Source organism: Macaca fascicularis, chromosome 10 (assembly GCF_037993035.2).
Source record: "Macaca fascicularis isolate 582-1 chromosome 10, T2T-MFA8v1.1".
Classification (NCBI taxonomy): Eukaryota; Metazoa; Chordata; class Mammalia; order Primates; family Cercopithecidae; genus Macaca; species Macaca fascicularis.
Window position 1 is genome coordinate 89,241,406 of NC_088384.1, and position 23,982 is coordinate 89,265,387.

The 23,982-nt window shown below is 46.4% G+C and overlaps 1 protein-coding gene across 1 annotated transcript; it reads left to right on the plus strand.

Moving 5' to 3' along the window:
* The first annotated feature begins 447 nt into the window (after positions 1-447).
* On the plus strand, positions 448-17,355 carry LOC102136182 (putative BPIFA4P protein). Its single transcript, XM_005568719.4, has 9 exons — positions 448-504; positions 5,030-5,143; positions 6,147-6,294; positions 8,356-8,460; positions 9,364-9,513; positions 12,000-12,081; positions 12,725-12,788; positions 14,626-14,705; positions 16,933-17,355. The coding sequence occupies exons 2-8, from the start codon at positions 5,044-5,046 to the stop codon at positions 14,664-14,666; spliced, it is 690 nt and encodes a 229-aa protein (XP_005568776.1). The 5' UTR covers positions 448-504; positions 5,030-5,043; the 3' UTR covers positions 14,667-14,705; positions 16,933-17,355.
* The last annotated feature ends 6,627 nt before the right edge of the window (positions 17,356-23,982 follow it).

Genomic DNA, 23,982 nt, shown 5'->3' on the forward strand with positions numbered 1-23,982 from the left:
TGCTGGAGCTCAAGGGTCTGGGACCACAGACCAGTAAACTGAAGCTAGGACATCCTCTGCCTCCCCACTCACAGAAGACCGAGCGGCTTCCTTCCTCAGAGTCACCAGACCCATCTTGCTTATTGTACAGATGAGAAAAGCAGCTCAGAGCGGGGCAGGGATGTGAATGTGACTCCTGCACACTGTCTTCCCGCTTGCAGCCCCTCTCGGTGCTCTCCATACTCTCTGCACCTCTCCATTTGATGGCATTCGTGATTTACAGATTCAAATATGTTGTTGACATTTTCCCGGGCCTTCCAGGCAGGCATGTTTGCTTTGGAGGTATTGGATAGACGTGGTAAAATCAAGGGCTTTCCATCAGCTTCCTAGCTGTCCATCACCCAGTGCCACGTCTCCCCCAGCAATGGGATCACTTGCCATTTATACAGTCTGCTCCCCTACAGAGTCATCGAGAATCAACCTACAGAGGCCAGAGTGTCTCGACAGCACACCAGAGAAATCCAGGTAAGCACAAGGCAATGGCACTCTTCAACCTGCCTTTTCATCAGATGCTGAACCAGACTAAAGCTTTTGATACATGTTACTGGTTACAAATTGTGTTCGGTTCTAGCACAGAATATGAAAAACTGTGGCTTCCGTCATGATGAGAAGCCCAGAGTTGGGCTGGCGGAGCCTGCCATCTCCTTCCTTGGCTACCCCTAGCATGTAGCTTTCATCTTCCTTCTAGTAAGATAACTGCTAGGCTCCAGTCATCAAGTCTTACATGTAATCAGGAAAAGCCAGGAGAGGAAAACAAAAGCATGCGCTTTGCAGCTGGATCAGTCACTCTAGAGAACGTTTTAAGAAGCCCTGACCTACAATTTCCATTTATATCTCATGGACCATCCCTGGTTGCAAAGAAGGTTGGGAAAGATAATTTCTTTGTTAAGCACATTTCTTCCTTCAAAAATAAAAGGATTCCTCTATAAATAAAGAGGGAAGAATGGGCATGTGCCCTCAGCTCTCCAAGCTTCCATTTCCTGCTCTGTAAAGGAAGCATGTCAATAACTGTCTCATAGGATTTGGGATGTTGTAAGGAATCGGGGCACTCCTCCAGCACCCAGCAGGAAAGGTGCTTCCCAGCCACCCTCCCCTCCTTCAGACTGTCTGTGAGTCTTCCAAGGGTACTTACTGTCAGAACCAGGGAGGGATAAGAGGAACTTTAATTTGCAAATTCAAAATTAACTTCTATTTAGTGGCACTAGGCTAAACAATTTTCAAAACGCTTGCTGAATTCTCCTAGTAGCCTTTTTGAGTGAGATGCAGAATCAAGTATAAAAAACGTACAGGCGGGAGAGCCAGGTGCTAGCCACTAACTACAGCTGGCCTTAAGAAAACTTAACCCTGACCCGAGCCTCTGTGTCCCATCTGTAAAATAGGTATTGGGCTGGGTGCAGTGGCTCATGCCTGTAATCCCAGAACTTTGGGAGGCTGAGGTGGGAGGATCACGAGGTCAGGAGTTCGAGATCAGGCTGGCCAATATGGTGAAACCTGTCTCTTCTAAAAATACAAAAATTAGCCAGGCATGATGGCGCATGCCTGCAGTCTCAGCTACTCGGGAGGTTGAGGCAGGAGAATCGCTTGAACCTGGGAGGCGGCCGTTGCAGTGAGCTGAGATCATGCCACTGACTCCAGCCTGGGTGACAGAGCAAGACTCCATCTCAAAAAAAAAAAAAAAATGGGTGTTGGGTGGGTAGGAATGAGTCCAAATGACTCCTTTGCTCCCCCCAATCTCCTTTAGCTCCATAGAGAACTTCTCAGAATGACCCTGAAGCTGACTCTACTTAGCTGGTATCCCACGGGTACTGCCCCAAGACGCTGAAGGTCGCGGGCCTCCTCATCCTCTGTTGGTTTCTTGCCCTGTTGTCTGCTCAATATTGGAATATTTGACTTGCCTGTGGATTTATTATGTTGTATATTTTAATTTCTTGGCCTTTAGTCCCTTGGTCATTTTTTAAGCATGCATGCCTTGTAAATTTTTATTGGATGCTGAACACGATGGTGAATGACATTATCTTTTTTCCAGAAACGAAGATGGCAGAAAGATAGAGCAGAAATGGATCATGACCCTGCTTAGGCTTAGCTTTGTGTTTTATTATGTAGAACTATTTTGGTCTTGTTCTTACTTTTAGAGGGAGACTATTTCTAGGGTGTGGCCCTTTCTCCTAGAGCATAGTCTTTTGTGTCTTCACTGAGAGCTTAAGATGTGTACCAAGGTCCCTCCCATCAAAGGGGCCCACCTCCAACCAGTGCTCCCTTCCCCAGCATCACACAGCGGAGGTGCTGATGTCTCTGTTCACTTTTTAACTTTCAGCTGCTGTTTTCTGCCTCAAGCCTGAGAGTCCCACCCTGCAAGGGCGCAGCTTAAAAGCTGAGATTTCAAGGCTCCTTCCCTGGGGACCTTCCTCTTTGGGATTTTGCCCCTCAAGTCCCAGCCACTTTGGTGGCCCCAAATTCCAATTCCAATTTTTGTCTCCTCATCCCTGTAAGACTAGTTCTTTTTGCTTGGACTCTAGTTGATACGTTGGAAAATGACCTCAAGCAAAAGCTGGGGTGAATATGGAGCCCACCTTGAATGATGTCTCTTTCTCAAGAATCACAGCTTTTCAAATTGTGCCCATGTAGTTGCTCATGGATGTCCTCCTTTGTTTTTATAGATTTCCATCTCTTATAGTTGACGTTAGTTGGGAGGGTTAGTCTGATGCAAGATACTCTGTCGTGATCAAAACCAGAACTCTGCAGATGGAACTTGAGCATAGATTTCACAAGGACTGTGAACCCTCATTGCGGTTCACGGAGAGGGTGAGAAGGATGAACACAGAGAATGCTTCCATACTTATAAAAACAGGCCAGGCGTGGTGGCTCACGCCTGTAATCCCAGTACTTTGGGAGGCTGACGGGGGCAGATTACCTGAGCTCAGGAGTTCACGACCAGTCTGGGCAACATGGTGAAACCCTGTCTCTACTAAAATTAAAAAAAAAAAAAAAAATTAGCCGGCTGTGGTGGCTTGCACAGAGGTTGCAGTGAGCTGAGATTGCGCCACTGCACTCCAGCCTTGGTGACAGAGCGAAACTCCATCTCAAAAACAAAGCAAAACACCACACATGCGCGCACACACACACACACACACACACACACACACACACACACACACACAAAGAACTTCAGGGTTGGTTATTCCTGGAAAATGCTTCACGGGTTATAATGTGGCAGAGAAACGCAGAAAACCCCTAAGGATGTTCCTGCCGGTGCCATCTGGGGTAAAAACATGAAAATTGCCCAAAAGAGGAGACATTCCACGAACATAGGTCAATACATACCTTAGAAAATTCTGCAGACGAGGAGGTAGACAGTCCTGATGTGCTGCTACTTGAATAAATGCTTCCGTAGAAGCATGACAGGCCAATCCTTGTTTCTCATCGTGTTACATGAATGCACACCTATGGAAAGAAAAACTTCCAAAAAAAGACACAACAGAAGTTATCTCTGTGAACTTATTTTTATCTACTTTTTCTGTCTTTGTACATATCTTTATTTTCTAATTTCTCTACTTGCCTAAAAACAGATCTCCCAAATTAAAATGTTAAACCATGAGGTGGTTCACACCTGTAATCCTAGCACTTTGGGAGGCCAGGTTGGATGGATCATCTGAGGTCAGGTGTTCAAAACCAGCCTGGCCAACATGGTGAAACCCCATCTCTACTAAAAATACGAAAAAATTAGCTGGGCGTGGTGGTGGGTGCCTGTGATCCCAGCTACTTGGGAAGCTGAGGAAGAGAATTGCTTGATCCCAAGAGGTGGAGGTTGCAGTGAGCAGAGATCACACCACACTGCACTCCAGCCTGGGCAATAGAGTGAGACTCTGTCTCAAAATAAATAAATAAAATAAAATAAAATAAAATGCTAAACCAAATGGGCTATGAATTTACATGAGAAAAGTGACCAGGGACTGGACTGAGAGTCTCCTTGGAATCCGTCAAGTGTCTAAGGAGAGAACCGGCCCCTACCAGCCTCTACCTGTTAGTCTCAGGTCCCAGTGGGGCCATTTGCACTGACATTTGGTTGAAGTCCCAGGAAACCACACGAACACCTGCATGCACCTCCTTTCCGGGAGGGGTGGAGCGTGTGTCAAGGTCCCAAGGGGCACTCCCAGATCAGGCAGTGTGCCGTTCAAACGGGCACAGTAGATGGGCCTGTAGTGTCCACATACTCCAGCCCTAGTCCCTCAGCCTGGGCCCTTCTTGTCCGTGCTGCGGAGCCTACTCTCTCCCACCAGCTCAGGGAGGTAAGCCCTTGAAAATGTCAAGTGAAAATCATGATCATAATGATGCATCGGCACAGTGGTGACCATTTGTGAAGCACTTACAATGCGCAAGGTGCTGTGCTAAGTGCTTACAACAAGGGCAAGAGGAAGGTATGCGTTTGTATCCTCTGCATTTTCCAGGTGAGGAAAGCCTCAGGTATCCAGCAAGTAAGTGGTAGAGCTGGGATTCCATCCCGGGTATGTCTGTCTGAAGCCAGGGCATATCACCACCACCATTTCACTGTAAAATGAGGATAGTGTGTCCTGCATAACATCGTGTGGTGAAGCAACTTGCACTAAATCCCACAATCCCACAGCTGCTAACAGGTGGGGGATTTCAGAGACCATTGTCATAACTCTAACGTTAAGCAGCCTCTTGCAGCAGCCGTGAGCAGCCCTGCTGGGGAAGGCAGTGTCCCTGCGGGAAAAACCATATGTCCAGCTTTTGGGCATAAATACAGGTTGTGTGGCCTTGGGCAAGTGACTTCATCTCTTGGACCCTCTGTTTCTTGCTCTAAACTCTGAGGAAAAGCAGGTCCCTCTCTGAGCCTCAGTCAACCCATCTGTAAAATGGACATAGGTGAATGGGTCCACATGAGTTCTGTGGCCACTTCAGACCTAAGCTCTGGGAAGACCCTCTCAGAAAGTGTCCTTGCAAATGACCTCTTTTCCCTGATCCTCCACAGGGACCTAACCCAGGATGCTGAATGTCTCCGGCCTCTTCATTCTCCTCTGTGGGCTGCTTGCCTCATCCTCTGCACAGGAGGTCCTGGCTGGAGTTTCTTCCCAGCTCCTTAATGGTGAGACTGTCCTGCTCTGGGTCATGCAGAACCCTGAGCCAATGCCAGTGAAGTTCTCATTAGCAAAGTGCCTGGGACACAATTAACACTATTAATTGTTCGCTGTCCTGACTGCAACATCGTTTAATCCTCATTTTCCAAGAGCCCCCTCTTTCCTGTCTCCTTGCTATGCTTTATCTATCAAGACCCACCATCAAAGGAACCAGCTCTACATGGACTGGTTCCTGTCCCAGCCTTTGTACCTGCTGTTCCCTCTGCCTGGAACATTCTTCCCCTACCTGTCAACATGGCTGCCTCCCTTCCTTCAGGTCTCTGTTCAAATGCCACATTTGCAGAAAGCCCTTCCTTGACCTCCTGCATAAATGAATCCCTCACCCTGCCGTTTATTTTTTCGTCATAGGATGGACTGCTATTCAGTGGCACGGTCATCATGGTTAAAACATTGAAATTTTGGGGTATACCATTTGGGAAATACTTCCTGCTTACAGACTCTCCAGGTGCCCCCCATTGCCCCAAACATCCCAGCTTCACCCCCAGAACTCTAGCTTCCCCATGAACTAAACAACTATGCAGTTAACACCTGGCACAGCCTGGGGACCCCAGGACCTTGGTCCAGAGCTATGGCCAGTGCCCCTGTTGAGCTCGTCGCTAAATACTTTGAAACCAACCCCTTCACAGCACTTGTTTGCACCTGAATCCTGCCTGTCCCTTTATCCTCCACTTTTTCATCTGTTTCTCCTCAGCCCCGTAAGAATGCCAGCTCCATCAGGGTGGTGCCCAGGGTGGTGAACAGACTGGATGCATGGCCCAGGTGCATAGTAGGCCCCTGTGAATATTTGCTGGATGATTATGTCTGGAACTTGGCCCAGAGCCCAGCGAGCCAGAAATAGCTGATCGACAAATCAGAGTTACATAGGAGACATGCTCGGAGATCGAGGTTGTATCTGGGGATCTTTGGCATCTAAATGTCTATATGGGTTTGGGGGTGGGACATTCTTTACAGATTTGACGCAAGGACTCCTCAGGGCAGACTTTCTTCCCAGCCTGCAGACAATCAGCCTCCAGAAATCATTGAGTAGTGCCTTCGACGTTGTATCAGGCCTCCTGGACATCTTGGGGCCTCCACTCACCAATGAGATCGACACTGTTAGGTGAGTGGTCCCTGATCACCAACCACCCCCAGTCCAGGCTGTCCTGGTTTGTTGGATAGTTAGAGCTCTCCCCACATTTCCTGACCTCACAGAGGCCCTTCTCTTGCAAAGAGCCTTTCCAACTCTGATGGCCTGAGATCCTCAGGTTGGGAGAAACTCCCACTGCAGGAGGCTAGGGGAGGGGCTAAAGACACAGGGATTCAGTCCCCTTGTCTGGGAAAAGGATGGCTGCTCACCAGCTGTGACAGCATCACCAATCTGCCCCTTTCTCTGAGCCTCAACATCTGCCCTGTTCAATGGGGAATAATAGCATCTACCCCCATGGGATTGTTGTGAACATTAAGTGAAATAATATGTGTAAAATGTTTGCACATCTTCCTCTCCTCAGTAAGCATCCAATCACAGGTAATAAAAAACAGCAAGAATGTGATAATCCTAATACTAGATGATGCTGGGCTTTAGGGTTAGATTGGCCACCAGAGTATAGAAGACCTGGGTCCCTTGTCTTCTTAAACTCAACATATCCAAAACTCAACTGCTGACTCCCACCTTCATCCCTGCCCCAACCTGTGCCTCTCCCTGCCCAATCCATCTTACCTAATGACAACTCCATCCATCCAGTTGCTCTGGCCAAAAATCGTGATGTCCTCCCTGGCTCCTCTGTCTCCCTTGTACCTGCTTCCAGCCTGTTGCCAAATCCTCCCTGTCACTTCTGCCTTCAAATCACACCCAGGCATCTCACCACTTTTTTTTCCCACCTCTGGTGGTCTGAGCCACCATTATCTCCCCGCTTAACTTACAGCCGCAGATTCTCCTGCTTCTACCCACCAGCCCTCATCTCCTCCATTCTGTTCTGCCAGTATCCAGAAAAATCTTCCTAAGAAGCGGAGCCAACCCTGTAACTCCCTTGTCCAAACCCTCCAATGTCTTATCTTCACCCTCAGAACCAAGTCCAAAGTTCTTACCACTGGCCCTCAAGGCTCCACGCAATCTGGCCCTGGCTACCTCGCTCACCTCTTCTACTAGTCTCGCCTCACTCTCTGCCTGCTAGCCACACAAAGCCCGTTGCTGTTCCTCAAACACACAAGCCACATTTCAGCCTCAGGGCTTTTGCACTTGCTCTGCCTTCTTTATTATTTCTACTATTATTATTGTTTTGAGATAGGGTCTCACTCTGTCTCCCAGGCTGGAGTTCAGTAAGTGGTGTGACCACAGCTCACTGCAGCCTCAACCTCCTGGGCCCAAGCCACCCTCCTGCCTCAGCCTCCCAAGTAGCTGGGACCACAGACACATGTCACCATGCCCAGCTAATTTTTTGTTTGGTTGTTTGACTTTTTGTTTTCCTTTGTTTTGTTTTCGAGACAAGGTATTGCTCCATCACACAGGCTGGAGTGCAGTGGCACAATCATGGCTCACTGCAACCTTGACTTCTCAGACTTAATTGATCTCCTGCCTTGGCCTCTCAAAGTGCTGGGATTACAGGCATGAGCCATGCACCCAGCCTTGCTCTGTCTTAAGCCCGTCCTTTTCTTCTCTTGACTATCTGTGTGACTCATTCTCACTTCATTCGTGACTCTGCCCAAACGTCAACTCCTTTGATAAACCTTCCCTGACTACCCTGTCTGAAATTCCACTCTTCCCAATATTACCTTCCATTGTCCTGATCCTGTAGGGCCTTTTTTTTTCACCATGCCTATCACTTTCTGTATGTATTTATTTACTGGATTTATTCTCCTATACATACATACCTGCTCCAAGCATCTGCTGTATATGGCTTTCGGTCTTATTCACTCATTGATTCCAGCCTACTTGGTGCTGGGCAAAGTGCTGAACATGATTATTCTGAGATGCATTAAGATAAGAGCTTCTTTTTGCTCGGAGATATATTTCCAGTGCTTATAACACATAGTAGCTTTGCAATAAACTACCTGGTTAATGAATGAGTAACCATCTTTGCCTATATTCAGCTTCTTCTCTGCAAGGGACCTGCCATTGCACAAAGTGAGGTCCACCTGCAGCAGGAGCCACAGCCTCCCTGTGTTGTGCTGTTTCTTCACCCAGGATACAGGTGAAAAATCCTCAACTCCTCCAAGTCTCCATCGAGAGCACCCCTCAAAGAAAGGAGGCCACTGTACGAGTACCATTCATATCTGAGTTGATCGTGCAGTAAGTCACAGCTATGAGTCTCGCAGGTTCCATCGGCTTTTGCACAGGAGTTGGGGGTTGTGGGCAGGAGCGCTAACCAAAGGACTCAGCAACAGACTCACTGTGTGGTTAGAGCAAAACATCCACCCTCTCTGGGCCTGAGTCACCCCATGTGTAGAATGAGAAGCCTGCAGAATACTTGAGTGCTCCAAGCTTGGGGCCCCTCTGAGAAAGCAGAAGGGTTGAGCAGATTTCCTCCCCCTACCTCTTCCAGACAGCCCCCACCTTCATTTATTTGAACTTCATGAGTCTGCTTAGTTCTGATTGAATGTAACTGAAGACAAGAACATCGAATCACCTCTGGACCCCAATTCTGTGACACTATTGCCTGGAGATCACCCCAGGAGATGCATCTGGCCCACTGATAAATTTTGTCTGGTTTGCATGGTGCATCTGCAGAGGCCAGGCATTCTCCAGTTCACCACAGCCTTTACCTCTCCCTGTGAAACTAACTGCCGGTCTACTTCATTCATTGCCATTTCAAGCCTGGTCATCAAGGCGATGGATTCTGAGACCTCTAGAAAAGGACTTTCCAAGGTCAGATGCAGTTTTCTAGTTTTGATAAGATGCCATACTTAGAATCAATATTTTCCTTCCTAACTGTCCCCAGAGCCAGAGGTAGCAAGTATTAGATTCCCTGAGTGCAGAACCCTCTGACTTAGCTACTGGCTGGATGCATGCCTTGGAGAAAGCCATTCCCATTCTCCAGGACTGAATGGCCTCTTTTGAAAAATGAGAAAATGACCTTAACAGGGTGGTTTTGAAGATTCTGTGGCAACATGGGGAACGTCGTTCTAGAAACAAATGGGGATGTAGTGAGCTCTGAACTTCTCTCCCACCTGCCTTACCTCTTCCCTCCCACAGGCTCCTGACCTTGAAGCCCTTCACAGCTAATATGCAGTCAGATATAAAAGTCCAGATTCGTTTGGAGAAGAATGTAGGTGGCAGATATGAACTTGCCTTTGGGAACTGCAGACTCTTGCCTGAGGCTATCTGGATCCAAACTGGAGCCCAGTGAGTTCTCCATCTGTCTTTCTCTGTGTCCAGCTGGTTATGATGATGTTCCCAGTGAGGTTTCACCTGAAAGATGTCACTAGAAAAACAATACCCTACAAAATTAGGCTTTTGTGTGTATGGTGATGTGGGTATAATAAATAGGACTTTCTGTGCCTTTAAAATTTTGTTTTTTACAAAAGTAATAATTCTATCAACATGAAAAGAGACTTACCAAATAGGACTGAGCAAAAAAAAAAAAAAAAAAAGGATTGCTTGGCCATTTGTTGATAGGTTATTTCTAAACTTTTTGGGCCTAGTGAGGTGGCTCATGCCTGTAATCTCAGCACTTTGGGAGGCCAAGGCAGGCAGACAGCTTGAGCCCAGGAGTTCAAGACCAGCCTGGGCAACACAGCAAAACCCTGTCTATACAAAAAATATAAAAATTAGCCACATGTGGTGGCAGGTGCCTATAGTCCCTGCTACTAGGGAGGCTGAGGTGGGAGGATCACTTGAGCCCAGGAGGTTCAGGTGGCAGCGAGTCATAAGCATGCCACTGCACTCCAGCTGGGGCAACAAGCAAGACCCTGTCTCGAAAACATTAAATTAATTTAAAAGATAAACATTTTGCTATCATAAATAACCCAGAACATTTTGATATAGGAAAATGTTCCAAAAATAGAATTATTTTCTTATTGTAGATTTTTAAGATTATTCCAAAAGTATACACAGTTCTACAACTTCTAAGTTTTCAGCACTGCCAAACCACTCACCAAATACCTTACCAATGGAACTGAACCAAGTGGCATGTCTCTAGCTGATACTGGGCAGTTTTGTCCCAAATACAATAAATCCCAATTATTCTCTTTTTCACAACATTTATTCTTTTATACATACATACCTTCCCCAAGCATCTGCTATAGATGGCTCTCATTCTTACTCATTTATTTCAGCCTGCTTGGTGCTGGGAAAAGTGCTGAATATGATTATTCTGAGCTACGTTAAGACAAGATCTTCTTTTCACTAGGAGGAAAATCCCACAAATGCTATTATTTTCATTACTTTGACTACCAGTAGAAAAAGATTTCATCATTTCTTAGTCTCTGATATTTCCTCTTCAGAGAAACTGTCTTCAGAGATTTTGCTCTTTTATTAAGTAGAGTTTTAGTGTTTACTTCTAAATTTATAATCCTTTTTCAAAAGTCTTCTTTTTAAATATTTTTTTGAAATGGGGTCTCACTCAGTTGCCCAGGCTTAAGTGCAATGGTGGTACAATCTTGGCTCACTGCAAGCTCCGCCTCCCCAGCTCAGGCGATCCTCCCATCTAGGCCTCCTGAGTAGCTGAGATTACAGGCGCAGGCCAACATGCCTGGCTAATTTTTGTGTTTTTTGTAGAGACAGAGTTTCACCATGTCTCCCAGGCTGGTCTCAAACTCCGGCACCCAAGTGATCTACCTGCCTCAGCCTCTCAAAGTGCTGGGATTACAGGCATGAGCCACCACATCTAGCCCTTTTTAAAGTTTGTTTGTTTGTGTGTGTGTGTGTTTAAATTAAGGCTGATATCCACATTTAGCTGAATCCAGTGGTCATCACCAGTCCATTTTCTATCTTGTTTTCTTCTTTCACGAATTCTCTATTTTGATTCATCTCAGTTGCTCGCTGTTTCAGGAAAGCTCTGGGTGTGGAATGCTTTCTGCACCCTTGCACACCTGGTCCTGTCCTCCTGACATGCTCAGACACAAATGAGAACCAGGCCAGATTCACAGCCCATCTCCCCTTCTGAAAACTCTGCAAATACCTCTCTCTCCCGTGATATGCTAAAGAAAACATGGCCCTCCTTTGTGAGGAATCTGAGACCTAAGGTTGGAAGCAGTAGATCATAGCTGATTTCTATGCACACTCTTTAAAAAATAAAGACATAAACCCTTTGCCTGAGAATAGGACAGATTTATCTTCACATGTTAATGATTAGGGACTGAGTCAGGAACACAGAACACAAGGACACCTTTATGCTATTTCCTGCTTCTTTCTCCTGCCTCCCAATTAAAGAACGATGCTATACTGTTCCTTCCATGAAAGCACTGGCCCTCCGGCAGAAGAGATAAGTTCCGCTGTAGCATCAGGTAATCAGAGAAATGAGAAAGTGAGAAGGAAAGAGGGAACTCAGAATTAGCCAGGATGATCAGGAAGAGCTTTCTGAAGGAAACCAGTTGGCTGGGCCTAACAAGAATTTGAAGAAGGCATCTCCAGTGGGAGATGCAAAATAGTCACAGAGAAGATAACGGTGGGTAACAATGATAAGGGCAAGGTGACTTAAACTTGGAAGATTAATTTTGAGGAGCCCTAGAGTGTGGACTGGAGCAGTAGGACATGGCTGGGTGATTCAATGCCGTGGAAACAAAGAGTAGACTTGAAGAAGTTCACGGTCATTGATCAAAGAAGTGATGTGGAGAAAGGAATCCGAGAGAAGTTAATCTGTTCTGCGTATTTTCTGCCTCTTGATTTAGACTCGCCCCAGCAGCAAAATTTGTTGTGGCAAACATAGAGAGAAACCTGAAAAACATAGTAGCCCATGATCTGGGGCAAAAGGTAAGTATGCAAACCCAGATTACTTCCGTTTTTGAGCTGAGACTCAGATAACAAGGGATTGGATCTTCTTAACGAAGTGGGAGGAAATCTTCCAGGAAGGAGAGCTAGGGAGAGATGGAGTGGCGTCTATTAAGCTCCCATTCTGCAATCGGACACTGGTGAAGTGTTTTACAGACATTCTTTAATTCTTCAGGTCAAAATCAGCATCCGTGTGACCAGAAGTGAGTTGATAATTCTCTCCAAAACTCAGTTTCCTTATCCATAAAATGGGGATAAGTAATCACAAAATTAACATTCACTAAGCACTCAAACACTATGCTAAGTATCCGAATTTTCTTATCTCATCCTCCAAACAATCTCATACTCCAGGTAACAATATCATCTTCATTTTCCAGATTTAAGAAACAGTCCCAGGCAGGGCCAATGACTTACTCAAGTCATACAGCTGCCAAGTGGCTGAGCTGGCTTGTGACCCTAGGGCAGCCTGAGCTGGCTTGTGATCCTAGGGTAGCCTGTCCCCAAAACCCATCTACTTGGTTGTCCCCAGAATGGGTTGGCTTAGGAGAACTTGCCTTGCTCACTCTTATTTAGGCTTTATTAACGAGCCCTCCTCCTGACCTTTGCCTATTTCCTTGTCTTTCAGGTGTGTCCTGTGATTAATAAATGGCTCTACAACCTGGAGCAGCATGTGGTTAAAGAATTGATTAGTAAGTGCTGGAGGTGGGAAGGGACAGGAACACTCCAGAAGAAAGTTCAGACTCCTCTGTCACCCTTTGTATCTCATTTCCCCTTACCTCACCCTGGCACTTCTCCTAGACCAAAAATCTCTTTCCTACTGAAGTAGAATGGTCCCTAATAATCACAACCTTAATAAACTCAGCTGACATTTACTGAGGGGACCCAGTGTGCCAACATGAAGCACTGTGCCTGCACTAGCAATTGAATGTGCACCTTTAGCTAAGGACATGCTTGTTTCAATTCTATTCTTGCCCTCAGCCTAGAGCAGCTAAGATATGAATGCAGGCTTCTCCAGGGGAGAAAATCTGCCCAATTCTCCCTTTATTCTCCTCTAAAATTGTATGATGTTGATTGATGGGCAGGAAATTGGTCTGGTTTCAGCCGAGACAAAGACTGCCTCCTTTCAGATGTCTCTACCTCAAGCATCCAAAGTTTTCATATCTGCTAGAATTCAAAGCAAAAAATGCAAGATTGAATCTGAGCAGCTCAGGCCCCCATCAGGACTTCAAACTTCCCCCACCAAAAAAAAAAAAAAGCTGAATTGAAAGGTATATGCCTTCATTCACTGAATATTCACTAGTCCTGCCAAGTGCTAGATGCCGGAGTTTCTAAAGTTCTCTCTAGTGGCTCTCCCAGCAAGCAATTTTCTGACCTCTGCTTATATACCTTCATTGACTGGGAACTCACTACCTTTTTTTTTTTTTTTTTTTTGCTTTTTGAAATGGAGTTTTGCTCTGTTCCCCAGGCTGGAGTGCAGTGGTGCAATCTCAGCTCACTGCAACCTCTGCCTCCAGAGTTCAAGTAATTCTCCTGCCTTGGCCTCCCAAGTAGCTGGGATTACAGGCATGCATCACCACACCTGGCTAATTTTTGTATCTTTAGTAGAGACGGAGTTTCACCGTATTGGCTAGGCTGGTCTTTAACTCCTGACCTCAAGTGATCCACCTACCTTGGCCTCCCAAAGTGCTGGGATTACAGGTGTGAGCCACCACGCCCGGCCAGAACTCACTACTTATGAGGTAGGAAGCTTGAGGCAACTAATCTGGATGAGCCTAAAAATTCCCAAAGCTTGTGACCCCAGGCCCATGCAAATGAATGGGACAGCTCAACCAACACCTTCACTTTGTTATTGGGCCATTGCTTCAGAGAGATGACCAGATGAAATGAGACTCCAGCTGCAGTAATGGCACCTTTCTGCACTGTCTCATTCCAATGTAGGAGCTCTTAAGTGATTAGCTTGGAAGGAAGTGGTTGTTCCTAATCTATAGATAAGGAAACCAAGATCCAAGAACTTTAAGCAATTTATCCAAGATTGCTTAGCAAAAAATCATAACAATTAAATCTAAATGCATATTAGGTGCTTTACTATGTGCCAGACTCTTTGTGGACTTTACATATGTTAACTTGATCAGTCCACACAACTCCATGAACTAGGTATTATCACTATCTGCATTTTAAAGATAAGGAAACAGAAACAAAGGAAGATCAAAATGTTTGCCCATATTTCCATGGAAGAAAGTGTCGGAGCCAGAGTGAACCCACATCCTCCAGCTATAGAGCCCACACTGGTAGTCACTATACTGCATGGTTATCCATGCAGTATCCATGCAGTATCCAGAACTGTCCACAAAATCATTCAAGACAGCCAGCGGCAAATCAGAGCTTCCAGCCTCAGACCCGTCTCCACACCTTGGGCTCATTCCCCCTCCCCATTCTGCTCCCAGTGCTGCTCCAAGGGGGAAACCTCCCTGGTCTCTCTGATCCTCCCCCACCCCCACTGTCTGAGGTATCTGTTTTGCATTCTAGATCTGGTCCTGCTGCAGGAAAAGTACCAAGTCACCATCTAAATGTCCCCAAAGTGAAGGAGCTATGTGTGTACCAATCCGGTGAGAAACCAGAGCATGTTTCCATTCCTTAGTGATGACCTTTGGCCTTTAGGGTCATTATAAGTGTGTTACTCATTCATTTATTAAATTGTAGTTAAGCCTCTACTATATGCTAGACACTATTCTACATGTTAGGAATACAGCAGTGAAGGAGATGGACAAGGAATCTGATTTCCTGGAGCTTGTATTCTAGTTGGGAATACTAACAGCGAACAAAGAAATAAATATATAGTCAACTAAATTCCAGAGGATGATGGGTATTCAGAAGAAAACAAAGCAGGAGGATGTGGACAAAAGTAACTGAGGTGGGGACAGAGAGAGGCATCAAATTAATATAGTCAGACAGAGGCTCTTTGGGGAACAGATATTTCGGCTGAGCCCTGAATGATCAGGCAGTAGGAGTTGTGCCAAGACCCAGGAGAAAAGTATCACAAGCAAGAAGATGAACACGTGCAAAGTCCCTGAAGCAGGAATGAAGGAACTTGCCTTTTTGAAGTAAAGAAAGGAGGTTGACGTGGGCTGGAGTGTGCAGGGAGCTCAGTTTTAGGAGACATCTTTACAAGAGTGATATCTGGCAGATAAAAGGAAGGAAGTTTCTATGAAAGGAGATGTCATTATTCATTCATTTATCATGTATGTATTTGCAACAATTCTGTGCTGAATACACTCTGCTCAGGTGTCACCATCTCAAGTCTCTCAAAAATGGCACATCCACCACTCTCTTCCCTGTTTTATTTTTCCTCATAACAGTCATTATTATCTTACTTCCTACTATATTATCTGTATCTTTTCTCTTCCCCTCCCAAAAGAATGTACACCTCATGAAGTCAGGGACTTCATCTTATTCCCTGTTTTATCCTAAGTTCCAGGATTACAAAAATGAATCACACATGGCCCCTGATCTCAAGATCCCCCAGCCTAGCAAGAGATAAAACAAATAAATAGGCAATTTCTTGTGCACTGAGGTGATCAGTTGAGGTTCTATGGAAGTAGACAAGACCCAGTAGCCTCACCAGGAGACTTCCAGGAGTCTTTGCAGAAGAGGCAAGATTTAAACTGGGTGTTGAAAAATGATAAAGACTCTTTTGGTGGGAAAAGACATTATAAGCAGAAGATACAGCATGTGCAAGTACACAGAAGCAGGAAAGGGTCTGATGCTCTGGGCAATGGGGAGAAGCTTTGGGTGACTGCCCATAAGAGTCATGGGGGATAGACGTATCCTCCTCTGAGGAGTAAGGATAAGTATGTAATAAGCTGCGCTGTACACATGCTTTGTGAGAACAAGGTCACATGTGATGAATCGAGCTGTAATAAGGTACAGTCCATGACGGGGACACAAAAAATTAAGTGGCCAACATCATAATGGAATCTATGTCCTTGAGTTAATTAGCTTAGTTATGTCATACTCTAAACCATTGTTATCCAATGGAAATATAACAGGAGACACACATGTAATTTTGAATTTTCTAGCAAAGCCATCTTTGAAAGGAAAAAGAAACAGATTATATTAACCTTACTGGTTTATATTTACCCACCGTATCCAAAATATTATCATTTTAACATGGAATCAATATAAAAGTAATAAAATATTTTACATGTTATTTTTGCAGTAAGTCTTTGGTCTGTTGCGTATTTTATACCTACAGCATATTTCAGGGTGGATTAGCTGCATTTCAAATGCTGATATCCATGCGTGACTAGTGGCTACCCTATTGGACAGTGCAGCTCTCTCTAAGTTAATTGGCTGGCAGTTGCAAAACGTTGAAAGGTCTAGGGCATCTCAAGTGTTCCTGGCAATATATCTAGGCTGTCACTTAGCACAGAAGTCCCAAATCTGTGACCCCCCATATTATATTCAGCTCACAGACATATTTGGTTTAGCCTATAAAGTGTTTTATACATGTGACTGAGTTGCCAATATTAAAAGTAAGAAATATGTTTTTTGATTAACTAGGGCACCTGGTGATATTTTGTATTATTGTGCTGTGAAGTAGGCCAAGGTGACGAGGAAGAGCCACCTTAATTGATGAAAGGAAGTCCAGGGAAACAATGAGAAAACGTTATACAGAGAGAGGCAGTGGATGGGCGTCCCTACAGGAATAGACTTCAGCACCACGGACAGCAGTCTTACCAGCGCGGAGGGAGAGAGCAGGAAGTGGGAAAGGCTGTCAGTTCTGACCGGAAGAAAGGGTGTGAAATTTACTAATACCTGGATTATTTCACACAGAATCAGCTTCTGCATCCTAGTCTTCTCCCTGGAATGTTCTCCACATTCAGGACACCACCTGCGTAGATCGTGTTGATTATTCAGCTGATGCCTGGAACTGCATGACCCACCCTGGACCCAAAGATCCCATGCTTCTCCGGGTACGGAGGTTATTTCCCTGTAAATCCTCACCAGAACCTCTGTGCTGATTCCCTGTAATCTTCCCACAATAAATTTTTAGCAGCTCTGAACTGCAAATTGTCCACCTTCCACAGCGCTATGTAGATGGGGGCAACGTAGCCAGAGACGGTGGTGGGTCTGGCCATGATAACTAAAGTTTGGAAAGCAGGGGAGGATACGTGGGTTGATTTATCCATTATCTTATAAACATCTGAACACTCTAGCATGATGTTTCCCTAAAGCTAATTAAAAATTTTAAAAGGTTTCCTGTCTTGTCTGGTATGTTTTCTGAACTGATTTTTTGAGCTTGGGTGGCTCCATCCTCTTGGCCACAGTCTCCTCACTGTGCAGTGGGAATGTTGGTCTCATCTTCCCAGCACCCTCAGGCAGGAACAGCCTACAAAGTTGTGATTTATGGGAGAAACCTTATCCTGGCCCTGGTAACTCCATTTTTCTTCCCTGTATCACCAAACTTTCCAAAACAAATGCTGCTATTCACTGCCTCTCCTTCCTAACGTTCATCCCCCGCTTATTTCTTTTTAAGATGGAGTTTTGTTCTGTCTTCCAGGCTGGAGTGCAGTGGTGTGATCTTGGCTCACTGCAACCTCCGCCTCCTGGGTTCAAGAAATTCTCCTGCCTCAGCCTCCTGAGTAGCTCAGACTACAGGTGTGTGCCACCATACCCAGCAAATCTTCATATTTTTAGTAGAGATGGGGTTTCACCATGTTGGCCAGGTTGGTCTTTAACTCCTGGACTCGAGTGATCCACCTGCCTCAGCCTGTTAAAGTGCTGGTGTTACAGACGTGAGCCACTGCAACCGGCCTTTTTTTTTTTTTTTTTTTTTTTTTACAATCTGGCTTCCTTCTCCAAAGCATTATTCTAATTTAATTCTCATGATAAACCTAGGAAGTAACTGTTATTTTCTCTTGAATAGGTGAGAAAACTGAGGCTCGAAGAGGTGCAGTGATGTGTGCAAGCTGCACCTCTAAGAATGAGAGAGTCAGAACTCAAACCACATCTGCCTTAGAATGAAAGTCTGGGTACTCACTGGGCCTGTGGGCACACTGTTTGTGTCCATATGCATGTTCCTGACCCTGTCCCCATCACTTTCCCCTTGTCTCACTTGCTCTGGTCACACTGGCTTTCTTGTGCTGCCTCCTCAGCTTGTTTCAACCTCAGAGCTGAACACTGGACTGGATTTTTATCTGTCCTGTTGACTGCTTGGCACATGGAGGGGCTCAGTGAAACCAGCCAACTCCCTGATAAACGCTCCCTCCTGGGAGCTGCCACACACTGCACAATAGCATGGAGAATGTCACCCCCAGAGTCACACAATCCCTCTTCCAAAGACAGGTCCCCAATTCCCAGAGGATCCAGGTGAAGAAATTTAGTGTTGTAGCTATCTCCAGCAACCATGAGAATTTAGGATCAGCTAAAGCAAAATGAGCAAATATTGGGTGACACATGTTGGAGAAAATTAATAAAAGGGGGATTGGGATCCAAAAGTGGAAAATGGAAGAAGACAGAAAGCAAGTTTGGTCCCTTTGAGAAAGGCAGCAGGAAGCAGAAGAGAAGCCAAGTTGCTTGAAGAATAAAATTAATGATCAAACAGGTTGAATGTGCATTTTTAAAAGAAGGACCCATGCCCATTTCCTCTTCTTATTGGCTGACATTTAAGGGCAGGTGAGGCTCTGCCTGGCTGGTTATCCTTAATGACCTGCCTTCCTTCTTTCCTCCTGAGAACACTCCTGCTAGGTAAGCCTCGGGGCTTGACAGGTTGGTTCCTGCCCCCTTGTGGTCCAGAGTGTTCATGGTTATGGTGAGATCTGCAGTCTTCGGTCCATCTGGTGGATCAACGCACTGAAAATGTTGGTATTGGCCATATGTGTCCCACGAATCTTAGTAGCCTCTGTAGTATATAAGAGGAAATGCAGCTGGACAGAACAGGCTTGCAGACCCCGGGGGCAGGGGGGAGGTCAAGGGCTGTAAGTGAATTTATCCAGAACAAGGTAGAGCTGATTAGAGCCAGACGGCCCAAGATCAAATCCTAGCTCCACATTTACCAGCTGTGTGTCCTTACACAAGTGACTCCAGAGTCAGGGTTCAACATAGGTCTGCCCTTGTTATTCTTCCTGCCTCTCCTTGCAATGCCTGTGGCTGGGGAAAGCAGGGCTGAGGATCATGTTGAGCAGCAGAATGGGGTGTGGGATGGAGCAGTTGGTGGGGAATGAGCAGCAGCTCCTCGGAGCTCCCTCCTGCAGGCCTGGCTACCTGGTTCCCATCCGAGCCCCACCCCTCCCCAGCTGGGTAGATTTGGGGATTTTACTTAACATTTCTGTGCCTCTGCAAAAGGAGGCCAATAATAACAGTACCTACTGCAAAGGGTTGTGTTGAGAATTCAGTAAGTCATTACAAGTAAAGCACTTAGCTTGCCCCTGGAGCTCAGTCAGCACTCAATAACTGTTAGCTGGTATCACTGTTATTATTTCAGCTAAGTGATCTTCACACACTGTGTGCCTCAGAATTGTCCAGAAGCTTATTCCCAGGCTCCCCCTCCAGAGAGTCTGACTCAATGCATCAGAAGTGACCTAAGAATCTGCATTCTTACAAGTCCCATCTCTCCCTCCAAAATTTGGTGATGCTCCCCTGGAAATTCCAGTTTTTCCGTTTTCCCTTTGCCTTCTCCAGGCCACCCTCAGAACCCAGAATCGGTCAACTCTTCCTTTGTCAAACCCAATAGGCCATTCAGAAATGGTCCCCACTCTGTCCTCCCCTGCCACTTTAAGGAAATTCGTCTTTGGATTAAAGTTATACGTGTATATACGTATATACACACACACATATATGTACATATATATACACACACATATATATTATATATATAAAGAATGGAACAAACGAATGACTAGATGAACAATGAATTCCATTCCTTAGAAGAGTAATTCTCAAAGTATGGACTGAACCCCCTGAATCATCTCTCTAGGGTGTTCATTCCAAAGGCAGCTCCCAGCACCTCCGCCAGCCCCTTCTAAATCAGATTCAGGAATCTGCATTTAATGCTTCTGCCTTCTCTGCTGTTCCCTGGAGTTTGGGGACCTCTGCCTTTTGCTAGGGATCTGGAATTTCCTTAGGGCCCCAAGGAGAGGAAGTGGACACCCCAATTGGCCATTGGAGATCACAGGTGTGCATAAGCCTGCTTGGCCCAGAGTTCTGCCAGGGGAGGTTCCTGCCTCCTTGTCCCACTGGACAGCTTCTTCCTGCAGCCAGGGATGTGAGACAGGCCCTCTCCCTGGGCACATGGGTGCAGACTTCTCACCCCGTAGATACAGCCACTACTGTCTTCCTTTCTTCCTCCAACCTGCTGAGCCCTTTCCCACCTGAGGGCCTTTGCCATCGTGGCTCCCTCTGCCTGGCTCCCCTTCCACATTTTGATACTCAAGTCTGGCTCCATCACCTCCTCTCCTCCTGGGCTCTGCTCGAATGTCACCTGAGACCTTCCCTAGCCCCAGTCTAATGTGGCCTCCTTGCTATTTCCAATCTCACACTAAGCTTTTTCCCCTTAATACAATTTATGGTTATTTGGTTTCTTGTTTATTTCACCTTGTTCTGATTCCCTCGCCAGATGATAAGCTGCTGGTGAACAGGGTGACTGTTATTCCCTAGAGTCAAGCACAGTGCCAGGCACATAGTTGGCCCACAGTAAATAATGGTTGGGTGGATGGATAAACGAATTTTTTTCAAAGTCAAACTCCTTGAAAGCCAGTTTCCCAGGAGAGCAAGTGTTTTACCATTGAACCCATGGGAATGCCTTAAGAGGTCCATGGCAATCCTGGTACTGTGTGCAACATATTTTAGCTTGGTGCATTTTTTTTTTCTAAAAGACAAACCAAAACTTCCAGTGCATTTTCAAAATGTCCCCCAAGAAGGTAAAGAAGCTTGTTTTAAGGAAAGCTATTTGGAATACTGAAAGAGGCTGCTAATGCGTGAGGCTCAGTGGTGCTCCACAGCTCCAGGGCCTAAGGAAAACAGTATCTGAGGCAGTGCTGGGGAAGGCAAGAGAGCCCGCTGGGATGCCAGCTCAGCCCCTTCCTGGCTGGGAGCTTAGGCAGCTGCTGGGTTTCTCTGGGTCCCTGTCTCCTCACCTTTGTAGCGTGAGGACAGCATAAGATAGACCACAGGGCAGGCTTAGCACGGGGAACAGGTCCCAACGGAGAAACACCAGCCCCGCCAACCTCCAGGTAGTTGCTCATTAAGGAGCAGTCCTCACTCCACCACCGTCCTCCCTGAAAGCACCAGCGTGGGGTGCCCAGCCAACTCGGGCTTTTTCCCTTGAATGTCAGCTGAAGCTCCACCTCCTCAGGGAGGTCTTTTCTCTGACATCCCTTTTCCCCCATTGACCAAGTATCCCCTCACTGTGCCCTCCCACGGTACCTCCCACCTCCTTCACCGCTGGGCCATACTTCATAATCCTATGCTCAGTTGCAGGGATAATTGAAGACTGTGTCTCCCCACTGGTATGTGAGCTCCATGAGGACAAGGACCCTGCCTGACCAGTCTCTGTGGGATCCCCAGAGCCCACGGCTCCTGGCACTCAGTGCTCAATGATTTTAGTGGTTTTATTCATTGAATGAATGACAGCAAAGCCCACCATCTGAACAACCACGCTCAAGCTCACTCCAGGACCATCACATCCTCACTACCGTCTCAGCCTCTCTGTCATTCCTGCCTGCCTTCTGCAGTTGCATTTCATTCGTGAAAGTACTTGATACAGGTGACTCCCGCATTCGTTGCACACGTGTCCCAGGAACCATCTCAGGACTCTCATGCTCCATGTCACTGACTCCATCAGCTTCCCTGGTTTACAGGTGAGGAAGGCTCAGAGGAGTAAGGACAAGGAGGAGGATCATCATAATAACATGGTTTTGGAGCACTGGCCCAAACATGATTTGCTTTAATCCTCCCTATAGCTCTGAGGTCTGCCCTGTGATCCTTTTACAGACCTGGGAGCTGAGTTTGCCAAGAGACAGAGTCAGGAGTTGAACCCTGGTCTGTGTGACCCCAAAGCACATGTTCTGGACTGCATGTGATCCTGCACTGAGTTGGCTTCAAATCCAGTCCCCAGCCCCTGAGCAGGGCCCTCTCATCCCTCCAAATCTGCTCTCTCGTCATGCATCAAGCTCTGAAAATCTATACCCTCCACGCTGTCCTTTCATTAGGCTCTGTGGTCCTGAGAACCACAGCCTGTGATGAGGAGGGACCAACAGCCCCCGCCCCGTTTTAAGATGTCCAAAGAGCCAAGCACAACAGATTTGTTCCTCCCGACAGTGCCCACTCTTCTGTTTTCTTGACAAAACAAACAAACAAACAAACAAATTCCAACCACTTACATAAGACCAGGAAGGCTAGAAAAATACATTTTGAAGTAAGTGATATTCTACAAACATCCCAAGGGGAGCATGAACTCCACGAAAGGACCTCAAATAGGGAAAGCCAACACCCTGAGCCACGGCTTTCTCAGTGCGGTCTCTTACAACACCACAGTAAATTGCCCAAGAACAGCCCCAAGGCTTCTGTGAAATTTGCAAAGGACGTTCCCATCCCTCCTCCACATGGGGCCCTCTACATCCCCCGCAGTATGGGGAAACAGCACAGGGACAGTGACAAATGCCTTTGTCTCAGAGCTCACAGCAATGGCACCATGGGGCCCAGACCCCCAAGACCTGTGCTGCTGCAGTATAGTGGGTAAGAGAGAGCTGCAGGCAGTGCGGTCCAAGAGGATGCAGGGACCCTCCTGGGCCTGGGAGGTGTTGTGTGGAAAGTGGCTTTTGCTCTGTGTGCAGTAGGAAATGCTGGAGGGTTTTGAGCAGAGGAGTGGCATGGTCTACCTTACATCTTTTTTTTTTTTTGGATGGAGTCTTGCTCTGTTGCCAGGCTAGAGTGCAGTGTGGTGTGATCTCAGCTCACTGCAACCTCCGCCTCCCAGATTCAAGCAATTCTCCTGTCTCAGCCTCCCAAGTAGCTGGGACTACAGACGTGTACCACCACACCCGGCTAATTTTTGTATTTTTAGTAGAGACGGGGTTTCACCATGTTGGCCAGGCTGGTCTCGAACTCCTGACCTCCTGATATACCCGCTTCGGCCTCCCAAAATGCTGGGATTATAGGCATGAGCCACCGCACCCGGCCTATCTTACATCTTAAAATGACTGTCCAGGCTGCTGTGTGGAAGAGATTGTAGGCGGGCACAGTTAAATGCTGGGAAACCAGCCAGGACCCACTGGCAATAATTCAGACCAAGCTGATGGTGGCTGAGGAGTAGTTGTGAGACGTGGTCATGTTCTGGAAGTGTCAGCAGAATCTCCTGACAGATGGGTTGTGGGAGATGGGAAAAGGGGAGGAAAGGGCAACTCCATGGGCTGGGACTGGAGCAACTAGATGGACTTGGCACCACTTCCTGAGAGTAAGGACAGGGGACTTAAACTGAATTCTCTCTGAATCCCAATCCCAGGGCTCCAAGGTCAACCTGCTGCTTTGGCTTCAAGACTCTGTAAATCTTATCCAGAAAGATAAGACCTATCCATCCAGTCATTCATTCATTTGTAGCATTAACAAACATTCACCAGTACTTACCATGTGGCAAACATAGGAGGCACTGTAGACATGAGGATTAATTAGACTCATACCCTGCCCTCAAGAAACTCATAATTTGGAGGAGATTCAGAGATCAGCCATCTCCATTTATCAATTCAGTCGTTTGGTCACTCAACAAACATTCATTAGCACTCAGTTTCTGACAAGCAAGTGTCATGGTAGAGATTGAAGTGGTTGGTCTTGCCCTTAAGAAAGTCCTAGCCCAACTGGAGAGCCTGGGGTTAGCCATCCTCACTCAAA

Excerpts from the sequence above, each read along its gene's own strand:
- LOC102136182 (XM_005568719.4), top strand. The coding sequence starts at position 5,044 with ATGCTGAATGTCTCCGGCCTCTTCATTCTCCTCTGTGGGCTGCTTGCC. Across the intron at positions 5,144-6,146 it reads TTCTTCCCAGCTCCTTAATG|ATTTGACGCAAGGACTCCTC; the intron begins GTGAGACTGTCC and ends CATTCTTTACAG. Across the intron at positions 8,461-9,363 it reads ATATCTGAGTTGATCGTGCA|GCTCCTGACCTTGAAGCCCT; the intron begins GTAAGTCACAGC and ends TCCCTCCCACAG.